The sequence below is a fragment of the Callionymus lyra genome, chromosome 17 (assembly GCF_982586985.1).
Source record: "Callionymus lyra chromosome 17, fCalLyr1.hap1.1, whole genome shotgun sequence".
Lineage (NCBI taxonomy): Eukaryota > Metazoa > Chordata > Actinopteri > Syngnathiformes > Callionymidae > Callionymus > Callionymus lyra.
Window position 1 is genome coordinate 9009761 of NC_141834.1, and position 16794 is coordinate 9026554.

Below are 16794 nucleotides of genomic sequence, written 5' to 3' on the forward strand. Positions count from 1 at the left end.
GTCTTGGGAGGAAGGGTGTGGAGTTACTTGAAAAATAATGAACGTCTTGGTAGATTCACATACTGCAGTACCATCATTAGGACACTAGAGGGAATACATGTTTTAAATTGTAAAGATGTCATGTGTCTTTTGGGAACGTCCTGTTTTATTCAACTCATCCAAACAATTCCTGAACCTTTATCGCAAAAAAAACAAAAACTCCTGGAAAACTTACAAACTTCCCATCACCAAAAGAAAATATTTACTCTTGCATAATCTGGACGTTTTCGTGGAACTGAACAGAGAGAGCACGTTGTTATGAAAGTTCACACCACGTGACTGTTTATGTGGCAATCTTTGTGACGTCTTCACCACGAATAAATACAAATGTCGAGACGTTATGATGATGATGATGTCTTTTGATGAAGCGTATCATGAAAAAATATGAAGGAAAAACAATCGTTGCTCAAATTTTTCAACGGATGAAATGTACATTGACATGTAAACAAAGCCAGCTGTTGCTGCGTTTGGAACACGTGGGAGAGAAGAACACACGTGCGTTCTTTGGGAACTTTCAGATCAGGAAAAAATATTGTGAACGTTAAAATAAATAGAAAGTTGTCGATTGTGTGATTGTGTGTTCGATTTTGTAAAAAAAAAAAATCCAATTTATAAAGACAACAAAGAACAACGATCGCCACTATAGTTTAAAAGATAAAATGACTATAATATTTATATGGATTCTAACCGTGTGTTCTGAGTAAACGACACAAAGTCGCATCACATTCCCCGTGACTTTGATGTTGTTTTACGTACGTATTTTAAACTTAAAAGGGCCAATTTCAGAACCGGAACGTGGCGCATTGGCGCAGAATCTGTCGTTCCGTAAACGCAACACGGCTCGCCAGCCGATCCGGCGCAGGGCGGTATGAACCAGCATGCTCAAGCTGCTGCGAAAGACCGGAAGTATGTCTACAAATTACAAAGTAACACTAAATCTTAGAAAGCGTCGTCATATTTATTGTAAATTTAAAGGTCATTTAAATGTTTTAAATCATGATTTTTACAAAATATGCTTACATTTAAGTTAAGCGGACTCATAATGCAACTTAACCGCCAGCAACGGCGCGTTAAGCTTTTACTTTGGAAACGTCTACAGGAAGTCAGCAGGGACAACACAAGTGAACGCCATTAGCATAAAGTGCGGCTTGACGAGCTCAATCTTTGTTTACGCCCTGTTGATGCAGCTCAGTCCCGCCGCGTAGAACTTGACTTCCATTCTCGGGTCGTTTTGTGGAGGTTTCTTGGAAGAAAAAAAAAAAGGCAGATGATGGCGGAGGGAAGCTCGGAGTCGAAGCTGAGATCTCACCGACAGATGCTCGGATGGTTGTGACCCCGCTGTGAGTCTGGAGTCCACACGACGACAGGTCGATCCACATCTGCCAAAGACAAGGTATTTCAAACTCAACAAATAATGTTGAATTCTGGGTTTTTTCTGCACCTGTAGATGTTTTGGAAATTATCCAACGCTGATGTATATAAATTCAAGACAATAACATGTGTAGTCATGGCGGGTAAACTGTTTTTTTTAATGTTTATTGTTTGTTTTTTTCAGCATTCAGTGTCTGTTAACTTCGTCCAATATGGAGACTTCCTCGGTGACCCTGACTGTGCGAGGAGAAACTCAACCAGGCACGACTTTATCTTTTTATATTCCCTTTATTTGTATGATTATATTATACCTTTTTATATTATTTGCATTATCATTTTTTAGTTTTTCTTGTTAATGCTTAATAATATTAAAATGTCATCATAGAATCCCACATTAAGTGGTTTATTTTTATGCAATATAATGGTTATGGTCTCTTATATAATTTGTACTGTATTTTGTTTAAACAATTTATTTATTTTTATATTTTATATTCTGAATTCTGATTCTGAATCCCACTTTAAGTTCTTTGTTCTGTTCTTTCATTGACCCAACTTGATCAATACTCGCCTGTATTTTATAAGGGTGTGTATCGGCAACAATCTGATACATAATACAATACATGAGAATTAAATGATATATTGCGATACTGTAGGAACAATGATATATTTGTAGAATTGTCCTGGAGTACTTGACTCTGTTGTTGCACAATTTTTTGTTGCCAAAATACGTTAAAAAAAAAACGGTTTTAAAAGCTGATGGAGTCAAATGTATCCTCTCGTCCCCAGTCATTACCGGGATCTCGCTGGATTTCATTATATAGACAGACAAACAGACTTTATTGAAATTGTTTTCCCAGCACACAGCAACACAGACGATAGATTCATAAAAGAAGAACAAGAACAAAGTGCAATAAAGAGAAAGAACAAGATGACACAATCTAAATCTAAAGATAAAGAACATAGATCAAAGAAAAATAAAGAAAAAGGATATAAAGATTAACATGGAATAGAATTATCTTTAAACTGTTCCCCCCAAACTCAGAATTAAACAGCCTAATAGTACGAGGAATGAATGAGTCCCTGAGTCTATTAGTGTTGCATCATGGGAGGAGCATTCGTGCTCCATCTGCTTCTCTGCTCACTGATGACAGTGTTCAGAGGATGACTGTCATCATCCATGATGGACAGTAGTTTTTTCGACTGATCTTTAGCCGAGAAGGACATAATGATTGCGGTCAATTAGTCGCAGGAAGAAAACAACACAAACATGAACAAATGCATAAGAATATTTCCTTTTTTTTAAATTGTATTTTATGCTATTATTTGGTTCTCATTATTATGAACTCCCAACATTACAGGAGAGGTGATCGCCGTCGTCGGTAGCTGTGAGGCTCTGGGAAACTGGAGCCACCAAAAGGCTGTGGTGCTACAGCTGAGTGATAATAATGCCAAAGCGTAAGAATTCTATAAGTAATAATAATAATAAAAAAATCCTTTTTTTTTAACATTCTTTTTGTTCATTTCAGACCTACATGGACGGCGTCAGTCAGTGTGCCTGAAGGGGTCGTCACCAAGTACAGATACTTCAAAGGGTTCTTTTTGGAGTCCAAGGTGAGAGATCAATATCTTATAACTGGTGTTTTTGAGATAAATATCATAATTGTTATTAATATGTACAAAGTAATGGGGATTGTTCCTCTTGACTGACTGTAAAACAAACTGTAAAACAAACTTCCAGTTGACTGTCTGCACACGTGACAGCGTTTGTCAGCGAAGTGTGTTTAAATGTATTTGGGTCATCAGGGAGGAGCGGTTTTAAAAGATGTGTTGTTGCAGCTAAACAATCCCTATGACATTCCTGTCCAAACCAGTTTAATATCTCAAAGGGTGTCCATTACAAACAGGTTTGCTCATGAGCTGATCTTTTAATTTTCTTTTATGACCAGGAAATACAAAGGTGTATAACTTCTAATGAAGCCATGTTTGCATGAATATATATCTTTATAAATATATAACAAATCAACTTTTCCAGACCCATGTTTGCCGACTGAGGCCCCCCCCCGACTCGAAAACTACGAAAGTAGTTTGATTTGATTCCCTCTGATCACCCTAACACTGTACTCAACATTGACATTTCAGAATGCAGGTGGTCCCTATCAAGTGATAGTCAAAATGTGGGAGACCCATCATCAACCTCGCACCATGAGCCCCACAGGTATAACAACTACAATTCAGGATGTGGTGGCTTTTGGGGTATTGTGTTCTACTCTACCCACTTATAGATCTTTTGTTACCCAGTATGAGTCTAGATCTATGATTTTCAGATATATTCTTGCCCGTTTTTTAGTTAATTTCCTTTTTATTGAAGCAGGTTTAGTCGTAATAAGCTTTTCTATTGTAACATCTGTAAACCTTGTGGGTTTGTAAGTTGAGGGGGGATTTAGGAGGATTTAATTGATGTTTAAACATGTTTTTGTTGCTTGACAACCCCTGTCCCAACCCCACCTGTTCTTGCTTCATCTGCTTGTTCCAATTAAAATGTTCTGTTCTGTTGACATGACAAATATTTTTAAAGTATTCTTCTATGTATCCTGATGAGCTTGTTTTTAATCACCGATTCACATTTCAACTATGACAAATCAAACTCACAGCATACTGTTATGAAATACAATATATATATATAAGTATATTAAAAAATATTGGTTTTATTAGATTTCAAATGTCACTCGGCTTTGAAATTCAGTAACAAAATGTCCTTTTATTGCAGGAACAAACATGAAGATTGATGATGGAGACTTTGGGGTTCTCAGTAAGTTTTCAGAAGATTTTCCATGTCAAACAATTATGTTTCCCTTTGTGTTTATCGTTAACATATATTTGAACTGTTTTAAAGTGTCAATCAAAAACCCAAGTTCCAATTTGTAACTATATGCTTAGAAATAAAGTCAATTAAACTGCAGATGTTTTTATTAGCTGGTTAAAGTAGGCAGATTCATTTTAGACTTTCACTAACATATTAAATGATGTCATTTAAGATATAATGTTTGAATTCCGAATCATGATTTTAATTTAATTTTAAAAACATATACACAAATACTATGTGTATTAAATGCAACTTATATATAATATATTTTAGTTAACGGAAGAAAATACTGCAAAAGACGGATGTAAGATTTTTAAATCGCATAATAAATTGAAACAGATAATATGTTGTTTTAAATAATGATTATTCTGTAATTGTTATAATTAATTAATTATCCGTAAACCAACCTTGCCTATGGGGCCACGAATAAATATTTAAAATGGTCCTCAGGATGTAGACAGTCAAAATAATATCCTTCCGTGTAAGACTGGTGCGACTATTTACTGAGAGCATTGGGGGCAGGAGTGAAAATGACTTTAAAATCTGACTTTTTCTCTTGAGGTTTGAGATTATTTTATTTATTTGTAAAGCCAACAGTCGTATATTATGTCGGAAGAATATCTAACTACCAAAAAGCCACATATTTGTGGGTATAATGATCAGTTTTTGTTTTTGATAAAGTATAAAAATCGAATGAAATTGACTTTAATAAAGCCTCATGAGAACACCGCAGATTAACTCTGAATACATTTGGATGAATATGATTATGTTGGGTTTGAATAAGCTGAACCCTCGCCTTCTTTTGTTATCTTTTTTTACCGGTCAGCATTTATAATCTCCTGCGCTTCCCGTTCTTTCTTTCTTTCCATAGATGGCCTGAGTTGTATGGACTCTGGATGGCTTACGTGCCAGACAGAGATACGCCTCAGACTGCACTATTCTAAGATGCCGCCCGTGTCCATCACCAAGAAGAAATTCAAGAAGTCCCGCTTCAGGTGAGGCTCGCTGCTGAACTTGACACCGGCTGAAGAAAGTTGGAACTGAAAGTGACTTGAAGGGGATTTGTTAATCTTCAGAGTAAAGTGGTTGGCTTATGCAGTACGTTTTAGAATCAAGAAATGTTAGGACATTAAAATAAAATATCATCTGATTTTTGGGTGATATTGAGCTGCCTTTTTTAAAAAAAATTATAAGGGATGGCTGAGCAAGTAACTCCATCTTTGTAAAATATCAGAAGGAATTAATATAAAAAACTTACAACTTGTGTACAAAGGGTTTTTCTAATGCATTTAAAAAAGACAATAAAAAAATAGTTAAATTTGCATTAAAAATTCCAAAGTTCACTCTGTATTTTGAATGTAGACTGGTTTAATCTTACACTTTCTTATGTAACCTTTCCAAAGGATGACAAAACTTTTCTTTGTTTAAAAAAAAAAAATTGTGTTAACAAAAATGCCAAACTTAAAAAATGCTTCATTCAAGAGGTTTTTGATCGACAGCGTTTCGACTGTGCTTTAGCACATCATGACTTTCCATGTCGGGCAAAAGCTTTTACGTGGATTAAATCCTTAAGGCGGATTTACCTGTCACTGATGGGCTTAGCTTCCATTACCATCCTGACAGTCTTTCAATCTGTCGTTCGAATTCTCAATATATTTTAAAATGGACTGTTTTTGTCAAAGCTAAACTATTTCATGGTTCGTTTTTGTACCATTTTTTTGTGTTAAAATGTTTAAATGGCAGATGGAGCTCTACTGTTGCCTGGAAATTGATGATTAATTTAATATTGTATCTGTTGTTGGGTTGCAAACTTCAATAAAAACACATTTCTTTAGATAACGCTTCATCAAAACAAAATATATACGTGAAATGTCTGTTTTCCCTTAGCGTTTTGTTACTAAAAAACACTTTAAGCAAAAGCTGTTTGACTAAAAGTAACATTTTAGTTCATGAAAAATCGTATAAATGCACATAAACTCTATGCTTCCCAGCTCTGACTCTCCGTTTTGTTGTGTTCTTGAAGGATCAAATTGACCCTGGAGGGCGTTGAGGAGGAAGAGGATGATGAAGATGTGCTCAGTCCTTCGTCACCGAGCAAGATGCCCACCACCCTAGAGATCAGTATGATAACTGCCAACGGATACAACTCCCGCCACTCCCAGCCTGAGTGCGGTTACGCCCTTGAGCCGTCCAAGTGGACCGAGTACAGCATTCACACCATGGATCCAGACAACCTGGAGCTCACCTTTGAGTTTTTTGAGGTGCGTGACTCTTTCTCATGAGAGGTGAACCAAAGGAAAAGACCTGAGTTGATCGTTCGTCTTTTGCCAACAGGAAGATCTCGGCGAACATGTAGTCCAGGGGGACATTCTCCCAGGTCATGTCGGGACCGCCTGCCTTCTCTCCTCTTCCTTTCTGGAGATCGGGAAGGACACTGGTGTGGTTACACTTCCCATAATGGGACGTAATTCCCGACAGACCATCGGGAAAGTTCGAGGTAAGTGTCAGCTTTATTGATTAAAAACGTATTCAATTGAGTTGGAGTTTTTAATACCTGGCAATATGGCAATAAAATATCCAGTTTCCTTTTATTGTAGGAAAACTTTCACAGCACAGTAAACGCACAATAATAAACTGCTGTAGCCAGCTGTATCCTCTCGTCCTCAGTGATCTGGTGAGATCGCCAGTATTTTATTGTTCCATTGGTTCGGATGAAAGTTTAATTGCAATACAAAAATGAACAAACGTTGTGAATACTTTTGTGTTACTTGTAAAAAAAAAACTGAATATCGAGTTTTAAAATATAGATAAAAACATAGCAATCGCAAAATTCAAGTGTATTGATATTTTCCTACATTTCTAATCTATAGTGGATAATGTAAAATATGCACTTATACTTCCTCAATTCTTATAGGCTAACCCTAACCCACGTTTAAACAGTTAAAACAATTTAATTGCTTAGTGTAATCCAGAAATATGAAGGTTAAACCATCTTTCCTATTTGAGCTAGCCTGTTTGTTTATTAGCTGATGCTAGCTAGAACTGGTTTGCCAACCAACAGAACCTAGTGTGCCAACTTTTCCTGTTCCTTCACAAATCATTCACCCAAATATGTTTTTTTCGGGAATAAAATCTAACATTAACGAAAAAACAAGTTTAAGCATTATCTTGAGGTAATCGAAAACCTGTGCGCATTTTAGAAATATGTCAACAATCCAACTGACTTTGCTAGTCTGTGTTTTGTGTGCATTTCCTGTTGCATCTTCACTCAGGAGACTTTCTAACAAAGAGGTTTTGTATCATGTTTTATCGAGGTGGCTCATTAAAAAGACAGAACTGCACTGTTGAGCTTTTCAATGTGCCATTCTTTGGTAACCTCGTGGTGGTTCATTGTCAGTCAAATTTTCGCTTGTTCGGAGGATTTGAAGCTAATTTTCTGTGATCCACGGAGCACAATGGTGCCTCTCTTTGGTCGGAGCTAAATCCATGGCTAAGTTTCAATCTCTTTCCCATACAAAGATAAGATTTCTGCTGTGAGATAATCAGCCAATAATCTTTAACCCTTACCATAAAACAAAAAAATCAGCTTCTGTCTGCTCGTCAAAAAAAACAAACGAACTTGACCTTTCACCCAATTGCATGTTCGACTTTCTGTTTCAGTGGATTATCTGGTGACCCGTCCGATACTCGGCCTGCAGTGCGACATGAGTTCCTCGTTCTCAAAGTACTGGAAGAAGAGAAGCGCTCTGGACGTGGGTCACAGAGGAGCAGGAAGCACTCACGCCGCCAAGTGAGTGGACACGCTCGTCTCGGCTTACAAAACACCGTGTTCCTCCTTCATCCTGCTTGTTCTTGAATTAGACCAGAACAAACTTTATGGTCTTGACACTCAAAACACTCGGTCAGCATTGTTGTTGTGTAACTGCTCAATGGAGTGTTATGTAAACACTGCTGTCGTGTAAGTTGCATCAATCACGTTTTGTTTTTTTCAGGCACCATAAAGTCAGAGAGAACACCATCGCTTCGTTCAAAAGTGCTGCCAATCATGTAAGTGCCGCCATATAACCCACATGTTTACGCTCGTGCGACTAAATGATGACGCCGCTCCTCACTCAGGGCGCCGCCTATGTGGAGTTTGACGTCCACCTGTCCAAAGATTCTGTGCCCATCGTGTACCATGACCTCACCTGCTGCATCGCCTCCAAAAAGGTATTAAAAATGTGGTCGAACTCCTTATTAGCTCTGAAATATTGAAGTCAAACTGTTTAGTGAATTACACTTTGTTAAATATAAATCCTACATTTTCTAGACATGATTATTTCCTCATGTTTGGAAAGTATTAATTGAAAATATATATATTTTTTTTACTAGATATCATATTAATTTAATTTATTAAATGATTCCCTTGATACTATAATACATTTTATTCATTGAAAATATCGTTGTTTTTTTTTATTAAATTGCATATTAATTTAATTTATTAAATGATTCCCTTGATACTATAATACATTTTATTCATTGAAAATATAGTTTTTTTTTTACTAAATTTCATATTCGTTTATTTTATTAAATGATTCCCTTGATACTATAATACATTTTATTCATTGAAAATATATGTTTTTTTTACTAAATTGCATATTAATTTAATTTATTAAATGATTCCCTTAATACTATAATACATTTTATTCATTGACAATATAGTTGTTGTTTTTTTTTACTAAATTGCATATTAATTTCATTTATTAAATTATTCCATTAATACTATAATACATTTTATTCATTGAAAATATCGTTGTTTTTTTTACTAAATTGCATATTAATTTAATTTATTAAATGATTCCCTTGATACTATAATACATTTTTAAAAACAAAAACGACAAATATCATGTAAAAAGCCAGTCCTATAGTTTAACATACCCCCTTGTGAGGCTTACATACAAAGACACTGTTTCTTTTAAGTCCTTACGAACACAATGTATAAAAATAATAATGATACAAAAAAAAACATGAATATTATGTATTTATTGTTATTATTTCTTATATATTTTTGTGTGTGTGTGTGATTAAATGTTTTTTTTAATGTATTTTTCATGTAACAATTAATATTATATTGCGAACCTCTCAGCCCACTCCGTGTGCTGCGTTAAATCCCTGCATGCTCGCAGACATCACACAACGATCCCAGACAGCCTCCTGCTGCTGAAGCATATCTTCCACACCTCGGGTCTCTTCCTCCTCTGTATCCCCCGCTGTTGTTCGGAGAGACATCTCGTCTCCGTGTCCAGCAGCAGTGGGTTAAGAAGTTAAAGAAAACGACAACAAAAAACGATGTTGATATGATCCTGCTTTGACGTGGCTGATGTTTTTGTTCCGCGTATCTAAGGCTGACGTTTCCTCTACAACAGAAAAATGACAGGAGAATGGAGCTGATTGAAGTCCCTGTAAAAGATTTGACGTTCGACCAGCTGCAACTTCTAAAGGTAAACTATTCCTTCAGCTCCTGGTAAAAAAAGAATATATCTTTTTTTGCAGACTCGGCAAAAAGGTTTCTGGTTTAAATCTACCTCATAGCCTTTGCTTGAGGGAGCAGGTTTACTATCAGGGCCTTGTCTGTACATGATACACTTGTGTGTCCATGGTTTGAGAAGGTAAAGGTCAGCCTCGCACATTCTTAGTGCAGCTGTTGTTTGTCCACATGACTTATCTGGTCACGTTTTTGATGAATGTATAACTTGTGTCACCAAACCGTACTAACTAAATGTTATTCATCCAGTTTACTCTGTCTTAAAAAAAGCGGTAATTCAATTAAATGTCACTTGAAAAAACACCATCGCTGTGACATTATGACTATGTAGTGACTAAATCCAATCTCCTTCTCAGATACCTGAATGTAGATTTTTCTTTTTTTTTCTGAGTGACTCTGTTGTTTATGAAGCCATTTTTCTGTTTTATAAAAAAGTTTTTGTTAGTTTTTAACCACAATTGACAAAGTCATTTAAAGTCCTACTGGATGGTTGGTTTATAGCAAAGTAGATTATAATTCATGAAGATAAGTTGCCAAATAAAGACGCAATTGTTTAACATTAGATAACTAAGAATGATTGAGGTCAGCAATTATAGACTTGTAATACGAGTAAAACTGATGTAGAAGTAAAGAAATTTGCTTGATGAGGGAGGAAAAACAGAGGGATTACTAAGATATATTGAGCCTTCTAGGATAAAAAGAACATATTGGGTTCAAAGTTCATGGTAAGTTTTTCCTGGTAAGTTTTTCCCTGGTAAGTTTGTCCTGGGAATTCGACAGCTGCTTGTGTGATTAAGTTTCACAACCCGATTCTAAATAAAGACGTGCAGACAGCAACAGTCATTGAATGAACGGTCTTTGAAAAAACTTCCTAGAGCTCGAATTTAATCTCCTATTATCGGTTCCAAAAGAAATTATATATATTTTTTGTTAACTTACTGAATGCAGAAAGAAACAACTCTTTATTGGCAAAAAAGACGTTTGTTTGTGTATTTAATTCAGGAAGTTGCCATCATAATGAGGTTTAATTCTAACCTTGATTACATTTGTTTTTAATGTGTTGTTCAGCTGGCTCATGTTACTGCCATGAATGGGTTTGATGACAAAGGTAATTATTTCCACTATTGACAGCAAGTTTTTTCGCCTTCCCCCGTCATTCATTAAACATGTTTCACACAGATTGTACCTCAGATCTGCTGGAGGAGGAGGAAGAGATCGACGAGCACCAGCCGTTTCCTTCACTCTCACAGGTAATTCAAAGCTAATGATCAACAGTTCTTGTCACGTGATGTTCGACAATCCTACAATATTTCCATGTTTTTTTCTAGATTTTTCAAGCTGTCCCCGAACAAGCGGGATTTAACATTGAACTTAAATGGATCTGTCAGATGAAGGTAGGCTTTCTAGGATGACATCTGTCAGATCCTCGTTGCTACTCTTGGCGTTTTCAGAACGGATCATGGGACGGCAACCTCTCGTCCTACTTCAACATGAACAAATACCTGGACATCATCCTGTCCTGTGTTCTGCAAAGAGGCGGAAACCGTCGCATCCTTTTCTCCTGCTTCGACCCGGACGTCTGCACCATGTGAGCGAGAGCTTTTGTTACCCCGACTTGACATTCAATAGATGTGGCGTCGGCGACTTTGAAGTGTTCAGAAGTGAACTATTGTCTTTCTTGAAAGGCGACATAACTCTTGCACAATGGCTCACGTAAGCGTTTCTATTTATACCTCAGGGTCCGCCAGAAGCAGAACAAATATCCCGTCCTCTTCCTGACTCAGGGAATCTCAGACAGATATCCAGAGTTAATGGACGTCCGCTGTCAGTCGACTCAAATTGCCATGAGTTTTGCTCAGAGCGAGAACATCCTGGTGAGGAAATAACTCGGATTCATAATCTGTCTAGTGAACAAAATATATTGCAACTTTAAATTTAGCATTAAAAACACAAATTAAAATGCATTATTTTTTCTTAAAGGGAATCAGTGCACACTCGGAGGAGCTGTTGAAGCACCTGCCTTACATCGAGGAGGCTCAGGGCAAAGGCCTGGTGGTCTTCTGCTGGGGAGACGACAACAACGACCACGACACCAGAATGAAGCTGAGGAAGCAGGGGATTGACGGCCTCATCTATGACAGGTAACATGTCACACAACACAAATCACAGGTCTACGAAAAAGTGTTTTTTCATTACATCATTCAATTGATTAATTTGGGTAGCAGTAAATATTGGAAACACTCTAGAATTGTGAGGGGAAATAACACAATATTTTATTCAACAGCATTGTTCTATCTATTTAATTTAAAAAAAAGATGTGTATATATATATATTTGGGGCATTTCAAATTACATTTTTACTAAAGTGTGCATACAAGCAGTGACTGAGAACTAGAGGATACAGTTGACTCCAGCAGCTTAAACATTGCGTTTACTATGTCATGACAGTTTTCCAAAAATAAATGGAAACTCAATATATCATTGTTCCTACCTAGAGTAACGTAATATAACTTATTGTTAAGCTGATAATTCGTCTCAAAAGAAATGAAAACAGTTACGACTTTGTCAAGAGTCACATGTGGTCTGTCACTTCTGCAAAACCAGAGTCAAATACTCGACAATACCACAAGTATATATCCTTGTTCCTACAGTATCACATCATATATGTATCTTGTTAAAACACACACCTTTACAAATGCATACATTTGCTCATTATTTGCATTTTTTTACTATCACATTAAAAGCCAAAATTTGTTATTATAAAATAATTGAGATTCAGGTCAAATTTATAAACTACTAAAACATTATTAACTCAACAAGATTAGGTCATCAGGGCTATTATAGTTCGTGCCTTTTTATTTTTCTTCTTTGGTATGTCTTTGTCGAGATTCTTTCAGTCTGGAAAATCCAATTTCCCTTTTTCTTTTGCAATCTTTGTCTTTTGGGATTTATGACAACAAGTCCTGTTTACTCAGAGGTTTCACTTCTGTTTCACTATATTGTGACATTTTCTCAAGAGTTCTCCACGCGCTCTACACCGAACCAAAGTTTTCCTTCGCTCTGTTGCTGTTCTCTTAACTTTGCTTCTGTTTTACAGAATTTGTGAATGTTCCCAATCCCTACAGTATTATGGGCCATCAGATTTGTGTAAAGTGTTTCCACCTCCTGTCATGATTTGTGATCGATCCCTTTAAATCAACCTTGCACTTATTTTTTACTAAATATTTGGTAATGATGGAAGACAGTTGACTTTTCATTTACTTCTTAAGCTACAAATATTCCACTTGTAGTTTGTTAAATTACAGATGTTGGTCGACTGCCCCGTCTATCATTCTTGAATGTTTTTTTTTTTTCCTGTGAAGCCTCTTTTTGAAAGGTATAACCTCAAATGCATTATGATTTTCACATCCGACTGCATGAAAGTTATTGCACGACCCGTTGCTTCATCTTAACTTTCTTACGATTTTGTTGTCACTTGGATGGCGGTTCATGTCTGGGCATAGAAAGTTGAATTGTTGAGCTGCTGCTCTTAAAAAACACACCTTAGATCCTGCAGCATGTTACAGCTTGAATGGCTGTGTTTGTTTGAGGGATGCTGACAATATGGAGGAACAGGAACAAATTGACAGTATTGAAGGCGGAAGGTACTGTGAATGAACAGTACTAACAATAACCAACAATGAAGAATAACAAACTGTTATATAATGAGACGGGATAAGCTGTACTCTTGCAATACATTTTTATGTTTATACTGCTTTATAATTAGAGATAGTAGTAGATCGTAGTGAATGTAGTGGCTGGCAAACTAGCTAATTTCCCTTAGTAAACAAAAAAAACATAGTACATAAACATAAAAAAAGTACATTCAAGTGTAATATTAGTTTACTTATTTTATACTTAAATTGAAGTATTACACTTAAGGTTTGCTTTTTACATCCCTGAGTTATTGCACTGTGAGTATACTCATTTAATACTAAACTTAAAGTTTACTTCTGAAATAATATACTTCGAAATAGTTCACTGATGTATACTTCTACTCGGGTATACTTTATGTAATGTATTTCAATTATCCTATACTACTTTTTTCTTTTGGCAACATATTGTAGATGCAAAGGATTATTGTAGTGAAATATTGATATCAAAAAATGTTTGATGTTATTGTTAGATACACACATTTGTTTTTATTACCACCATTATTATTCTACATGTGTATGACCGTGTAGTGTTGGAATTCAGTTTTATAACGAATAGTATTTGTGCCCATGTGGAATACCTTTATGTACCTAGAAGCGAAAACACAAAATATTTTGTATTAGAAATACATAGTGGTTGCTGTGTTATGATCATTTGTGTTTAGCTGTATGTCAATTAAATAATCCAGTCTAATACTTATTGTGGGAATACTTAAGTATGATACCTGTTGTGTAAAACTGGTCCGGAACGCTACTGACACCTGCTGTCTATTCGGGCGAACTGCTAGCAACGATATGCTTTTTTTGAAATGATGTCTTGAATAATTGTGGGACAATAATATGAGCTTTGGTCTTTTCTAGTTCAATATGAATGATTTATTTTCATGCTGCTATTAGTTTTTAAATGCTAGCAGTAATATTTAGACAGACAGGTTGCTGATGGGAAGAGGTTCATGTTAAGAGTTCTCACAAATGGTAAAGTGAGATTTAAACTCCTCTAGACTTATGTGCTCTAGTTTCCAGAGCAGCTCAGGCCCGTAACAGAGCTGGTTCTCATGGCCACAGATGTGCTTCTCTTAATAGGATTAAGCCGGTGTGTTGACTGTAGATTTTACCTTAGAGGCGGACTATCGTCAGTCTGCTGATATTGACTATTGTTGCGATTGTTTTTTGTAGTTAACAAGGTCGTTTTTTTTCATTTGTTTTGTTAATGATACACTTTTGTGACTCGAATTTAGATTTAGAAATGGAAAAATGTGGTTCAATTGTTTTTGTTGTTGATGTCTTTGCAAGCACTCAAAAGGAATGACGCCTTTTAATGTACTTTGAAACTTTGACCCTATAGCAGGGGTGGGCAATTATAATTCTTCAAGGGCCACGTTAAATTCTGGAGGTGGAAAAAAAATCCCTAAAAAAAGAACATTCATCATTAGGCCATAACATTTATTAAGCTAAATAAGCTGCAATTTTATTCTTGTATATATGAATTTTTTTCAAAACAATTCTTCAATTAAATAAAAAAAAAAAAAAATTGAGGGATTTATATCTAAGGAGGGGAAAAAGTAAATAAGTGTGAAAATATAAATGAATAATAAATACAAAATACATTTGTTAATGCATTAGAACCATTTATACATGATCATACTTTGACATTACGAGGGCCGCATAAATACAGTCAAAGGGCCGCACTTTGCCCAGGTCTGCCCTACAGGAAGGAAATACCTCCCAAAACAAATCATATCTAAACCATCTTGTCGTGAGACGACGGGTCTAACCACTACTATACTATATTTCTGCATCTTGTGTTCTTTTTTACTTCTTCAAATTCATTTATTGTCAATCCACTCCTGAACATTTTTTTAATTCTGTTCCTCCAGGATCGGGGAGGACCAAGGGGACCAGCCAAACATCTTCAAAGTGGAGGAGCAACATTCCCTGCAGGAGGTCATCACCGAGGAGGCGCTGAAGAACTCCACCTGCTCCTGCTACTCCATCCCTTGCTCGATGGCGCCCTGCCTGACCTCGAAGCCGCGCACGTGCAGCGCCGAGTCCGACTCCGGCCTCAGCTCGTCATGAGACGACGACGACGATTTACTTGCCGATGCACGTTTAAGTCACTGACACCAATATAATGCCAGCATCTTTCTTAAAACTGTATCCTCAACGGAAGCATCTCCACTTTACCGTGCACCTCATAACGCTCAGGCCTGTTTAAAAACGCATGGGTTGTGAATATATAACGGGAAGCAGGGACTTCTATTTATTTTTGCCAACATCTTAGTGTAGTCGAAAGTGCGAAAAACATTTATCGTTTTTAAGTTGTAAAATGGGGGATATTTCGTGACAATCTGCGGCAGAACTTTTCTGTGCTTTTATTTTGCATGTAAACCTTTAAATATAAATGTCATTTTATTGTCTCATGCCAGGTTCAAGTCGCGTACAGCGTGGTCAGGTTGATCTTTTGTTAAGTGATTGTCGAGCGAAACCTTAAGATCCTCACATCCTGCGCAAGAATGATCCTTCAATAGTGCTAAAAAAAATCACAAGTTTCTTAAAAGAATCTGGATTCAAACTTGATTGAATGTTCATTTGTGCACCACAGCCTTAAAGCAGTTTGTATTGTTGCGTCACTTAAGATGACTATTGCTGTGTGAGTTGAGCAGACGAGTGGAATAGCAGTTGCACTTGTAGAGAAATGAAAGAACTGCATGAGGTGCATTTTTGCATGGTCTGATGTTGTCACTCCATTATGTACTGAGAAAAATGTAAATAAATAGTACAACGACACCTTTAATCGGTTTGGTTTTCTTTTTTTATATTTCATTTTGGAAGTATAGCCACCGTCGTCGTCATCATCTCTCTGTCCTTCAGGACTTTTACACAGATTGACCTTCAACTTCAATGGCAGACCAAACAACATGATAATGTCAAGGTTCGTCCAGTGTTTGTTATCTCGGGGTGAATGCTGGTGGTTATCAGTGTGAACCTTGAAACTAGTGAGTTGATTCGTTGATTTTTAGGTTGAAAATTAGACTGTTTTCTAGCGTTTATAATTATTTTCGTACTGTTAACTTTAGTTTTATATTTGAGTTTGAATAGCGCTGACATAAATTGGAATTCCTGATATTGTACTGTATATAGTTTCTAGTCAATGCTAGTACTACAGCTTTTACAATCTCGGATGAGTTTAATTTCAAATTAATACATATGTATTAGATTTTTTTTTTTAATCAATTAAGTAATATATAAAGAATATATATATTGATTTTTATGTTGTCCCAAAATAATTTCCTTCGTGAATATTAA

The 16794-nt window shown here is 36.2% G+C and overlaps 1 protein-coding gene across 1 annotated transcript; it reads left to right on the forward strand.

Annotated features, from left to right (window-relative positions):
• Nucleotides 1–1183: 1183 nt before the first annotated feature.
• Nucleotides 1184–16282, forward strand: gpcpd1 (glycerophosphocholine phosphodiesterase 1). Its single transcript, XM_087813071.1, has 20 exons — nt 1184–1432; nt 1595–1671; nt 2769–2865; nt 2937–3021; nt 3550–3625; nt 4178–4219; nt 5145–5268; nt 6297–6534; nt 6608–6770; nt 7934–8063; nt 8266–8320; nt 8390–8482; nt 9679–9753; nt 10866–10905; nt 10977–11047; nt 11126–11191; nt 11249–11385; nt 11536–11671; nt 11778–11938; nt 15366–16282. The coding sequence occupies exons 2-20, from the start codon at nt 1623–1625 to the stop codon at nt 15562–15564; spliced, it is 2037 nt and encodes a 678-aa protein (XP_087669197.1). The 5' UTR covers nt 1184–1432; nt 1595–1622; the 3' UTR covers nt 15565–16282.
• The last annotated feature ends 512 nt before the right edge of the window (nt 16283–16794 follow it).

Coding starts and splice junctions, on each gene's coding strand:
- gpcpd1 (XM_087813071.1), top strand. CDS start 1,623: ATGGAGACTTCCTCGGTGACCCTGACTGTGCGAGGAGAAACTCAACCA. Junction 6,535..6,607: donor TCACCTTTGAGTTTTTTGAG/GTGCGTGACTCT, acceptor TTTTGCCAACAG/GAAGATCTCGGCGAACATGT. Junction 10,906..10,976: donor GAATGGGTTTGATGACAAAG/GTAATTATTTCC, acceptor TGTTTCACACAG/ATTGTACCTCAGATCTGCTG.